At 44.8% G+C, this 13310-nt stretch overlaps 1 protein-coding gene across 1 annotated transcript in view; it reads right to left on the bottom strand.

Moving 5' to 3' along the window:
• Window positions 1-13310, bottom strand: part of rapgef1b (Rap guanine nucleotide exchange factor (GEF) 1b) — an 85000-nt gene that overhangs the window by 34336 nt on the left and 37354 nt on the right. The window contains 4 exon segments of the mRNA XM_064943266.1: window positions 3285-3422; window positions 3525-3616; window positions 3965-4121; window positions 9049-9227. Coding sequence (XP_064799338.1) covers window positions 3285-3422; window positions 3525-3616; window positions 3965-4121; window positions 9049-9227 — 566 coding nt within the window.

Below are 13310 nucleotides of genomic sequence, written 5' to 3'. Positions count from 1 at the left end.
TTGAATGTGCTGACAACAAAATCACACAAAAATTCTCAATGGAAATCAAATGTATCAACCCATGGAGGTCTGGATTTGGAGTCACACTCAAAATTAAAGTGGAAAACCACACTACAGGCTGATCCAACTTTGATGTAATGTCCTTAAAACAAGTCAAAATGAGGCTCAGTAGTGTGTGTGGCCTCCACGTGCCTGTATGACCACCCTACAACTCCTGGACATGCTCCTGATGAGGTGGCGGATGGTCTCCTAAGGGATCTCCTCCCAGACCTGGACTAAAGCGTTGGTGGATGGAGCGAGACATGATGTCCCAGATGTGCTCAATTGGATTCAGGTCTGGGGAACAGGCGGGCCAGTCCATAGCATCAATGCCTTCCTCTTGCAGGAACTGCTGATATACTCCAGCCACATGATGTCTAGCATTAGGAGGAACCCAGGGCCAACCACACCAGCATATGGTCTCACAAGGGGTCGGAGGAGCTCATCTCGGTACCTAATGGCAGTCAGGCTACCTCTAGCGAGCACATGGAGGGCTGTGCGGCCCCCCAAAGAAATGCCACCCCACACCATGACTGTCCCACCGCCAAACCGGTCATGCTGGAGGATGTTGCAGGCAGCAGAACGTTGTCCACGGCGTCTCCAGACTGTCACATGTGCTCAGTGTGAACCTGCTTTCATCTGTGAAGAGCACAGGGCGCCAGTGGCGAATTTGCCAATCTTGGTGTTCTCTGGCAAATGAAAAACGTCCTGCACGGTGTTGTGCTGTATGCACAACCCCCACCTGTGGACATCGGGCCCTCATACCACCCTCATGGAGTCTGATTCTGACCGTTTGAGCAGGCACATGCACATTTGTGGCCTGCTGGAGGTCATTTTGCAGGGCTCTGGCAGTGCTCCTCCTTGCACAAAGGCGGAGGTAGCGGTCCTGCTGCTGGGTTGTTGCCCTCCTACGTCCTCCTCCACATCTCCTGATGTGCTGGCCTGTCTCCTGGTACCGCCTCCATGCTCTGGACACTACGCTGACAGACACAGCAAACCTTCTTGCCACAGCTCGCATTGATGTGTCATCCTGGATGAGCTGCACTACCTGAGCCACTTGTGTGGGTTGTAGACTCCGTCTCATGCTACCGCTAGAGTGAAACCACCGCCAGATTTCAAAAGTGACCAAAACATCAGCCAGGAAGCATAGGAACTGAGAAGTGGTCTGTGGTCCCCATCTGCAGAACCACTCCTTTATTGGGGGTGTCTTGCTAATTGCCTATAATTTCCACTGTTGTCTATTACATTTGCACAACAGCATTTGAAATGTATTGTCAATCATTGTTGCTTCCTAAGTGGACAGTTTGATTTCACAGAAGTGTGATTGACTTGTAGTTACATTGTGTTGTTTAAGTGTTCCCTTTGTTTTTTTGAGCAATGCATAAAGATTGATAGTTAGTGATGTGTTTGCCCCAAACATAATGCTTTGATTCAAGACAAAGTTAATTTCTCTTACACACTTTTTGCAGTAATACTTTAGTGCCTTATAGCAAACCGGATGCATGTTTTGGAATATTTTTTTTCTGCACTGGCTTCCTTCTTTTTACTCTCATTTAGGTTAGTATTGTGGAGTAACTACAATGTTGTTGATCCATCCTCAGTTTTCTGCTATCACAGCCATTAAACTAACTTCCTCTCCAGCAACTGAGTTAGGAAGGATGCCTGTATCTTTGTAGTGAATGGGTGTTTTGATACACCATCCAAAGTGTAATTAAGAACTTCACCGTGCTCAAAGGGATATTCACTGTCCGCTTTATATATTTTTACCCATCTAACAATAGGTGCCCTTCTTTTCGAGGCATTGGAAAAACTCCCTGGTCTTTGTGGTTGAACCTGTGTTTGAAATTCACTAAGAGACCTTACAGATAATTGTATGTGTGGGGGTACAGAGATGAGGTAGTCATTCAAAAAATCATGTTAGACACTATTGCACACAGAGTCCACACAACTTATTATGTGACTTGTTAAGCAAATGTTTACTCTTGAACGTATTTAGGCTTGCCATAACAAAGGGGTTGAATACTTATTGACTTAAGGCATTATTATTATTTGTTTTATATAATTTGTAAAAATAAAACAAAATCCACTTTGACATTGTGGGAAATTCACAAAATCTCAATTTAATCCATTTAAAATGTTAAATTCAGGCTGTAACAACAAAATGTGGAAAAAGTCAAGGTGTGTGAATACTTTCTGAAGGCACTGTATGTTGTAGATTAATAGAATTCCTCTTTAAGATAAAAGTTTTCTACCAAATTTGTTTGAAAATGATGGATAAAGAGACTACAGCCCTGGTCAAAAGAAGTGCACTACACAGGGAATAGGGTGCTATTTGCGAGATACCATGACACGTTTCAGACTCAATTAGACCGAATTCATAAAAAGACCCTGACATCATGTCAATCAAAAATGATTAATGCTGACTTGCATCAACATTCCAGTTTATCTACACTTCACCTCCTCTCTGGCAGAATTCTAAAATAAAACATTCAGAAGTTCTCATGCAACAGCACAAAAAATGATTTATGCTGACCAGCACAAATGTTTCAGTTTTATCTTCACTTCAATTCCTCTTTGGCAGAATTCTAAAAAGAAAAAACTTCCAGAAGTGCCCACGCAACAGCACCACAGAAGCGGTCACTTACACCATGTGGCACTGGACCGCTTCTGCTTTTTTTCTGACTGCAGACACTCGAGACTGCAGGTTCCTTCTCATTACTGTGGCAGGGGAGAACTTCTCTTTCCACTGGGAACTTACAGTAACAAACATGACCGCTTTAAGACAGTCAGAAACAGGAACTTGAAAGTGATAGAATGACAATTTCACTCATTGAAATCAGTGTGCGACAACTCATACAGAGAGTGAAATATTATTTGTTTTTGTTTCACTAAGGTAAAGAGTCTGAGCGGGACAGTATTGAAAAAACACTCTCACGCTACATGGGTGCATCTCAATAGTCTCAAGTAGCTTCATCTCCTCATTTCTTCCAAGTTAAATAAATATCTCACTCTAAATATCTGGAAGAAGCCAATTCAATGAATTGCAGATGAGGACAGGGCGAGGAGAAGATTAAGCCCTACACAACTGAAAATGTTGAATACACTATATTTAAGACTCAGGGAAAAACTCTGGGCCCTAAAACTAAAAGCCCCTAAAGATTCAGTCTGGTCCAGTGGGCCCTGGTGCATACTATTGGTATGCCACTGTCGATTATATCCAAAGATGGGAGTCCAGTGCTACTCACCTGAGCGCATCCATTTTCAGGCCAGGGAGGGGGGGTTTGGGCGGAGCTACGTCCTCCTCTGCCATGTCCGTCACAGCCTCGGTGAGCGGGTTCTTACTCAGGATCTCCCTCTCCCGTTCTGTCAGTGGCAACTCTGACCTGCTGGGAACAGAACAGGAGAGAGAGTCCGTGTGTGTGACAGAGATAGACTGACAGGAAAAAGTCTGGTGTATGTAGGGTTGTTCGTGTGCGTTCACTCACCTCTCTGGTGTAGTGATAGGTGGTGGTGGGGGTCTGTTGGGTGTGGTGGGGGAGGGTTGCTCCTGTTTCTCTATGGTGAGTTTGACCAGCTCCTGTTAGAACCACACAACTTCAATGTGTACAGTATACTGTTTTCAATCAGATTAAGATGTGTTCATTACATAATTTAGACAAAAACTGAGTGGTCAGAGAGCAGACCTGGGTCAAATACATTCAGTTGTAAAGACTTTTGAAGTATTTGCACTTTCAGGACCATTCCATTTGGTGACATTGTACCAGGCAAGCTAACCAAACCACAGCATACGTATTTGAAAGTAGGCCTATTTGACAAATGTATTTGCCCCAGCTCGGCAAGGGAGAAACAGACACTATGACCCTCTCTGAGAGCCATGGAAAGCTGCAAGCTATCGTTTCACAGACCCACCGACTGTCCCTCTTACCTTGACCCCATCCAGAACGGCTTTGATGACTGTCGTGACCGCGACCACGTTGTCCTTGTCATCAAGGTTGATGCCGTCCAGCATGATGTGGTCGGACCAGCGGATCAGGTTGGCAAGGCTCTGGTACACCCGGTTGTGACACGACGACACAGCCGAACTGAGGAGAAAGGAGAGAAGTGACAGTAAATGACAGGAAGGAAGAGATGGACAGAAAGGGGAGGCTGAGATTGGGGGGGGGTGGAAAAGTAAAGATGAAGAAAAAGGGGGAGGGCGTAGAACAGTAGAGTGATGGCAGGGTTACAGGGAAGAAAGGATGGAAACAGAATGGAAGAGGGGAACAGAGAATGGAAGAGGGGAACAGAGAATGGAAGAGGGGAACAGAGAATGGAAGAGGGGAACAGAGAATGGAAGAGGGGAACAGAGAATGGAAGAGGGGAACAGAGAATAGAAGAGGGGAACAGAGAATAGAAGAGGGGAACAGAGTGGGGGTGTAGGGAAGAGGGGCGAGGGATACACATTTCATGTCGGGTTCTGTAGATTGAGAATACGGACAACTAGCTAGACTAAAGGACCACATCTCTTCTCCCGCCCTGTGACAGCCATATGCGTTAACTCAATGTCTCCCCCGAGGGGATTTATTGAGGAAGTGTGTGTGTGCGTGTGTGTGTGTGTGACTGGAAAAAAGTGTGTTTGTGGTGGTATTAAGTGGAGAATGTGTGTCTGTTCTGGTCTAGGTGTATGTGGCTGTGCTGAATGGACCATTGAGAAACAGTAGGGTGTGGTGGAGGTTCAGACTAGTCACAACACGCTGCAGCTGATTCACAACTCTGGAATATCCCTCCTGTCTCTACAGGATACAGCTCAGAGAAATAGGATCTATACAACGGTCCTCCCCATGAGTTTACCAGTCAAATTTCAAGGGTTACAGGTTCCAAGCCTTTTCTCTAGATTCTATTTCTATGACACTGCTACAGTAGAGCTAAGGGCTGTATGGGCAAAATGGAGCCTAAGACCGGGGCTAAGGCTCGTGGCCACAATGAACAAACTAAGTGGGCAAGAGGAGAGAGCCAAGCAAAAGACCATTCAGCAATAACAACTGGAGTCATAATAAAGCATCTCAAAGTAGAAGTGCAGCTGATCTAGGATCAGATTTGATTTTTAGATCACGTTGAATAAGATGACATGGACAGTGGGGACCTGATCCTAGTCTAGTCTAAGACACTTTATGAATACAGGTACTGGACCAAGGTGGTTTCAGAAGCAGAGGGGTAGGACTCGAGTCCCTGAGGCGGGTTGTGATCTGGGACGGTTGTCACCAACCTTTTCCGAGCCGAGATCAGTTTCTGAGTCAAAACGCAGGATGAGATCTATCGCTCAGAATTTAAAAAACATGACACGAAAAACATAAGCCTATGCAACATTAACCTATTAAAACCAGTTCTGTAGCAATGAGGTGTGTGCAGTAGGCGATAGACCCAATACAATGCTTGAATTTGCAATGTTGTTCTTCTCAGATGTTTTTATTATATTTCAAAACTTGAGGTATATGATCACACTGGTATTATAAAACGGGTGGGTCTAATCCTGAAAGCTGATTGGTTAACACCGCAATCTAGCCGGTGTCTATTTCACAAGTTACCACCCGCTATATCTATGACGTTGAAATGCATTGTATGACTTGTGGGGCAGAGCTGAGTGAGCATAAATTGAAATAATTTCCTTAATTTTTTATTTTACTGGACTGATGGTGCCTGAATCTGATGGTCAGTCTCAGTGGGGGGAGACTACGTCTTCCAGTTGGTGGTGGAACTCGAGTTAGCACTTCATTATTTGTTACTCCTATGACCAAAGAACTGGAAATATTCCTTGATAAAGTGTTGACAGTGCTGAATAAATAGGTAAACATTAACTCAGTCAGAATAACAGGAGCTCTTTCCAGATATGAAATACCAGAGCACACGAGATGAACACTCCAGGAAGCCTGAGGTGATTATGTCTCACTATGATGTCACCAAGTGTAGCTCCTGATGATGTCACAACATCCGTTCTCCTTTTTGAGCAACGTTCCAACAGGACACATCAAAAGCAGCTAGATAGCAGTTGATGATCAAACCACTTCAATGAGGTTGTTACATAACGTCTTGGGGAATGGAGACACCATTTGTTTACATTATTTTGTGGCAAAACAGCAAGAACATTCTGTGAGAATGTAGTACGCAGCCCATCTCACTAAGGCGCAACATGCCTAGGCTATGACTGGGTAACAATATGTAAGGAATGACCAACGGTCTCTCCGAAATGCTCAAAATTGTATATATATATATATATATATATATATGACACAACAAAAACAACAAAGTGAATAGAAATTTGGTAACAAAAAAAACTCACCAAAATAAAAACAAAATACGGTATGATCATATACTGGGCCAAAGATCCCTCACCAATGCTGAATACTAACCAAAGCCCAGTTCCTTTGACCTATAGTACCCAGTCAAAAGTTTGGACACAACTGCTCATTCAAGGGTTTTTCTTTACTTGTACTATTTTCCACATTGTCGAATAATAGTGAAGACATCAAAATTGTGAAATAACACATGGAATCATGAAGTAACAGAAAAACAAAAAAAGTGTAAAACAAATCAAAATATACTTTAGATTTTTCAAAGTAGCCACCCTTTGCCTTGATGACAGCTTTGCACACTCTTGGCATTCTCTCAACCAGCTTCACCTGGAATGCTTTTCCAACCATCTTGAAAGAGTTCCCACATATGCTGAGCACTTGTTGACTGCTTTTCCTTCACTCCACGGTCCAACTGACGCCAAACCATTTCAATTGGGTTGAGGTCAGGTGATTGTGGAGGCCAGGTCATCTGATGCAGCATTCCATCTCTCTCCTTCTTGGTCAAATAGCCCTTACACAGCCTGGAGGTGTGTTTTGGGTCATTGTCCTGTTGAAAAATAAGTGATCATCCCACTATGTGCAAACCAGATGGGATGGCGTATCGCTGCAGAATTCTGTGGTAGCCATGCTGGTTAATTGTGCCTTGAATTCAAAATGAATCAGACAGTGTCACCAGCAAAGCCCCCCACACCTCCTCCATGCTTCATGGTTGGAACCACACGTGGAGATCATCCATTCACCTACACTGCGTCTCACAAAGACACGGCGGTTGGAACCAAAATACTTAAATTTAAACTCATAAGAACAAAATGACAAATTTACACCGGTCTAATGTTCATTACCTGTGTTCCTTGGCCGAAGCAAGTCTCTTCTTCTTATTGGTGTCCTTTAGTAGTGATTCCTTTGCAGCAATTCGACCATGAAGGCCTGATTCATGCGGTCTCCTCTTTCTGACCTAGAATACGTGGACAACTACAAATACCTCGGTGTCTGGCTAGCCTGTAAACACTCCTTCCAGACTCATATCAAACATCTCCAATCCAAAATCAAATCTAGAATTGGATTTCTATTTCGCAACAAATCCTCCTTCACTCACGCCGCCAAACTTACCCAAGTAAAACTGACTATCATACCGATCCTCGACTTAGGCGATGTCATCTACAAAATAGCTTCCAATACTCTACTCAGCAAATGGGATGCAGTCTATCATAGTGCCATCCGTTTTGTTACCAAAGCACCTTATACCACCCACCACTGCGACCTGTATGCTCTAGTCGGCTGGCCCTCGGTACATATTCGTCGCCAGACCCACTGGCTCCAGGTCATCTAGAAGTCTATGCTAGGTAAAGCTCTGCCTTATCTCAGCTCGCTGGTCATGATAACAACACCCACCCGTAGCACGCGCATCCTCAACACCAACACCTCCTTTGGCTGCCTTTCCTTCCAGCTCTCTGCTGCCAGTGACTGGAACAAATTGCAAATATCTCTGAAGCTGGAGACTTTCATTTCCCTCACTAACTTTAAACATCAGCTCTCTGAGCAGCTAACCGATCGCTGCAGCTGTACATAAGTCCATCTGTAAATAGCCACCCAATCTACCTACCTCCTCCCCATATTGTTTTTATTTACTTTGCTGCTCTTTTGCACACCAGTATCACTAATTACATACCAGCATCACTACTTACACACCATCATCTGCTCATCTATCACTCCAGTGTTAATCTGCTAAATAGTAAATACTTTGCTACTATGGCCTATTTATTGCCTTACCTCCTCATGCCATTTGCACACACTGTATATAGACTTTCTTTTTTTTCTATTGTGTTATTGACTGTACGCTTGTTATTTCCATGTGTACCTCTGGTGTTGTTTCTGTCGCAGTGCTTTGCTTTATCTTGGCCAGGCCGCAGTTGTAAATGAGAACTTGTTCTCAACTAGCCTACCTGTTTAAATAAAGATTAAATATATATATATATTTTTAAACAGTTGATGTTGAGATGGGTCTGTTACTTGAACTCTGTGAAGCATTTATTTGGGCTGCAATCTGAGGTGCAGTTAACTCTAATGAATTTATCCTCTGCAGCAAAGGTAACTCTGGGTCTTCCTTTCCAGTGGCAGTCCTCATGAGAGCCATTTTCATCATAGCGCTTGATGGTTTTTGCGACTGCACTTGAAGAAATGTTCAAAGTTCTTGAAATTTTCCGGATTGACTGACCATCGTTTCTCTTTGCTTATTTGAGCGGTTCTTGGTCTTTTTCCAAATAGGGCTATCTTCTGTATACCACCCCTACCTTAACACAACTGATTGGCTCAAACTCAAATAAACTTTTAACAAGTCACACCTGTTAATTGAAATGCATTCCAGGTGACACCCTCATGAAGCTGGTTGAGAGAATGCCATGAGTGTGCAAAGCTGTCATCAAGGCAAAGGGTGGCTACTTTGAAGAATCTAAAATCTAAAGTATATTTTGATTTGTTTAACACTTTTTTTTGGTTACTTCATGATTCCATATGTGTTATTTCATAGTTTTGATGTCTTCACTATTATTGTACAATGTAGAAAATAATAAAAAATAAAGAAAAACCCTTGAATGAGTAGGTGTGTCCAAACTTTTTGAGTGGTATTGCACATACCATCTTAAACACTAGCCTTTCTCCTGTCCCGTCTCAGCCCACGTACTTGTGTGTTATCCGGGCCTCCACCTGCACCAGAGGTAGAATAGCCTCCAGCACCTTGCTGGCCGAGCCAGGCAGCATCTCCAGCACCTTCTTCTCCACCACCATCTTGTCCACGATGGTCTTGAAGTAGCGCAGTGCGCTCACCACTTCTTTCTCCTGCTCCTCCAGCCGACTTACCTTCTACAGAAAATAAAGAAATAGAATAGAATTACATTTTCAGCTTGGGTTGTGCTCAGTAAGCACCAAAAGGATGGAAACAGTGAAACGGGGAGGTACTATTTGAACTTGTCCAATGAGAAACGCTCAGTCGTTTTCTGTTGCAAAATGGCCCTAATGAACACAATGAAACATGGTAAGCTCGGAGGAAATCAGCTGTCGATTTGACATAATAATTGATGGATGGAGAAAATGCCATTTCCAAAAAGAGCTTCATCCAGGGTTTAAAATTAAAGCACACCCTTTGACGAAAACAACATTGTAATTTAGCATGGTCCAAAAATATTTAGATATATTAATTATAATCCACATAATAATTCACATTTCACGTTGCTGTTGGATTATTTTCCTGTCTCAAATTAAGATCAGAGTGTACAAAACATTAGGAACACCAGGTGAAAACTGTTATCCCTTATTGATGTCACTTGTTAAATCCACTTCAAATCAGTGTAGATGAATGGGAGGAGACATGGATTGTGTATTTTTAAGCCTTGAGACAATTAAGAAATGGATTGTGTATGTGTGCCATTCAGAGGGTGAACAGACAAGACAAAATATTTAAGTGCCTTTGAACAGGGTATGGTAGTAGGTGCCAGTTGCACTGGTTTGAGTGTGTCAAGAACTGCAACACTCCTGGGTTTTCACGCTCAACAGTTTCCCGTGTGTATCAAGAATGGTCCATCACCCAAAGGACATCCAGCCAACTTCCCACGACTGTGGGAAGCATTGGAGTCAACATGGGCCAGCATCCCTGTGGAATGTTTGTCACGGCATGTAGAGTCCATGCCGCGACAAATTGAGGCTATTCTGAGTGCAAAAGGGGGTGCAAATGGCACCCTATCCCCTATGTAGTGCACTACTTTAGACCAGGGCTTTATGGGTAATAGTGCACTATACAGGGGATAGGGTGCCATTTGGGGGGGGGACACCTACTGGTGGTAGCACCTGTTACCCATCCAAAGGCAGCACTCACAACAACTCGGAAACCACAGGAAACTCACACAATAGGGCAGAGCAATACAATACAAAGCAATGTACTGGACGGAAAACCACACACATAGGTAAACAAGTGCATGGGATAGGTGGGAGAGCTGGGTTTCCCACAGCAAGCACACACACACACACACGATTCTAGAGGTCGACCGATTATGATTTTTCAACGCCGATACCGATAATTGGAGGACCAAAAAAAGCCGATACCAATTAATCGGACGATTTTTTACATTTATTTGTAATAATGACAATTACAAACACTGAACAAACACTTCCGGCGCCGACAGAGATGGCCGCCTCGCTTCACGTTCCTAGGAAACTATGCAGTTTTTTTTTTTACGTGTTATTTCTTACATTAGTACCCCAGGTCATCTTAGGTTTCATTACATACAGTCGAGAAGAACTACTGAATATAAGAGCAGCGTCAACTCACCACCAGTACGACCAAGAATATGACTTTCGCGAAGGGGATCCTGTGTTCTGCCTTTCACCCAGGACAACGGAATGGATCCCAGCCGGCGACCCAAAAAAACGACTTCGTAAAAGAGGGAAACGAGGCGGTCTTCTGGTCAGACTCCGGAGACGGGCACATCGTGCACCACTCCCTAGTATACTTCTCGCCAACGTCCAGTCTCTTGACAACAAGGTTGATGAAATCCGAGCAAGGGTAGCATTCCAGAGGGACATCAGAGACTGCAACGTTCTTTGCTTCACGGAAACATGGCTCACTGGAGAGATGCTATCGGAGTCGGTGCAGCCAGCTGGTTTCTCCACGCATCGCGCCGACAGAAACAAACATCTTTCTGGTAAGAAGAGGGGCGGGGGCGCATGCCTTATGGCTAACGAGACGTGGTGTGATCACAAAAACATACAGGAACTCAAATCCTTCTGTTCACCTGATTTAGAATCCCTCACAATCAAGTGTCGACCGATTATCTACCAAGGGAATTCTCTTCGATTATAATCACAGCCGTATATATTCCCCCCCAAGCAGACACATCGATGTCTCTGAACAAACTTTATTTGACTCTTTGCAAACTGGAATCCATACATCCTGAGGCTGCATTCATTGTAGCTGGGGATTTTAACAAGGCTAATCTGAAAACATGACTCCCTAAATTGTATCAGCATATCGATTGCGCAACCAGGGCTGGCAAAACCTTGGATCATTGCTATTCTAACTTCCGCGACGCATATAAGGCCCTGCCCCGCCCTCCTTTCGGAAAAGCTGACCACGACTCCATTTTGTTGATCCCTGCCTACAGACAGAAACTAAAACAAGACGCTCCCACGCTGAGGTCTGTCCAACGCTGGTCCGACCAATCTGATTCCACACTCCAAGACTGCTTCCATCACGTGGACTGGGATATGTTTCGTATTGCGTCAGACAACAACATTGACGAATACGCTGATTCGGTGTGCGAGTTCATTAGAACGTGCGTTGAAGATGTCGTTCCCATAGCAACGATTAAAACATTCCCAAACCAGAAACCGTGGATTGATGGCAGCATTCGCGTGAAACTGAAAGCACGAACCACTGCTTTTAATAAGGGCAAGGTGACCGGAAACATGACTGAATACAAACAGTGCAGCTATTTCCTCCGCAAGGCAATCAAACAAGCTAAGCGTCAGTATAGAGACAAAGTAGAATCTCAATTCAACGGCTCAGACACAAGAGGTATGTGGCAGGGTCTACACTCAATCACGGATTACAAAAAGAAAACCAGCCCCAGGATGTCTTGCTCCCAGGCAGACGAAATAACTTTTTTTGCCCGCTTTGAGGACAATACAGTGCCACTGACACGGCCTGCAACGAAAACATGCGGACTCTCCTTCACTGCAGCCGAGTAAAACATTTAAACGTGTTAACCCTCGCAAGGCTGCAGGCCCAGACGGCATCCCCAGCCGCGCCCTCAGAGCATGCGCAGACCAGCTGGCTGGTGTGTTTACAGACATATTCAATCAATCCCTATACCAGTCTGCTGTTCCCACATGCTTCAAGAGGGCCACCATTGTTCCTGTTCCCAAGAAAGCTAAGGTAACTGAGCTAAACGACTACCGCCCCGTAGCACTCACTTCAGTCATCATGAAGTGCTTTGAGAGACTAATCAAGGACCATATCACCTCCACCCTACCTGACACCCTAGACCCACTCCAATTTGCTTACCGCCCAAAAGGTCCACAGACGATGCAATCTCAACCACACTGCACACTCCCCTGACCCATCTGGACAAGAGGAATACCTATGTGAGAATGCTGATCATCGACTACAGCTCGGCATTTAACACCATAGTACCCTCCAAGCTCTTCATCAAGCTCGAGACCCTGGGTCTCGACCCCGCCCTGTGCAACTGGGTACAACATCTCCACCCCGCTGATCCTCAACACTGGGGCCCCACAAGGGTGCGTTCTGAGCCCTCTCCTGTACTCCCTGTTCACCCACGACTGCGTGGCCATGCACGCCTCCAACTCAATCATCAAGTTTGCGGACGACACAACAGTGGTAGGCTTGATTACCAACAACGACGAGACGGCCTACAGGGAGGAGGTGAGGGCCCTCGGAGTGTGGTGTCAGGAAAATAACCTCACACTCAACATCAACAAAACGTAAAGAGATGATTGTGGACTTCAGGAAACAGCAGAGGGAACACCCCCCTATCCAGATCGATGGAACAGTAGTGGAGAGGGTAGTAAGTTTTAAGTTCCTCGGAATACACATCACAGACAAACTGAATTGGTCCACCCACACAGACAACATCGTGAAGAAGGCGCAGCAGCGCCTCTTCAACCTCAGGAGGCTGAAGAAATTCGGCCTGTCACCAAAAGCACTCACAAACTTCTACAGATGCACAATCGAGAGCATCCTGGCGGGCTGTATCACCGCCTGGTACGGCAACTGCTCCGCCTACAACCGTAAGGCTCTCCAGAGGGTAGTGAGGTCTGCACAACGCATCACCGGGGGCAAACTACCTGCCCTCCAGGACACCTACACCACCCGATGTTACAGGAAGGCCATGAAGATCATCAAGGACAACAACCACCCGAGCCACTGGA

This window comes from Oncorhynchus masou, chromosome 28, assembly GCF_036934945.1.
Source record: "Oncorhynchus masou masou isolate Uvic2021 chromosome 28, UVic_Omas_1.1, whole genome shotgun sequence".
NCBI lineage: Eukaryota > Metazoa > Chordata > Actinopteri > Salmoniformes > Salmonidae > Oncorhynchus > Oncorhynchus masou.
This window is presented reverse-complemented; position numbering and strand designations above follow the sequence as displayed.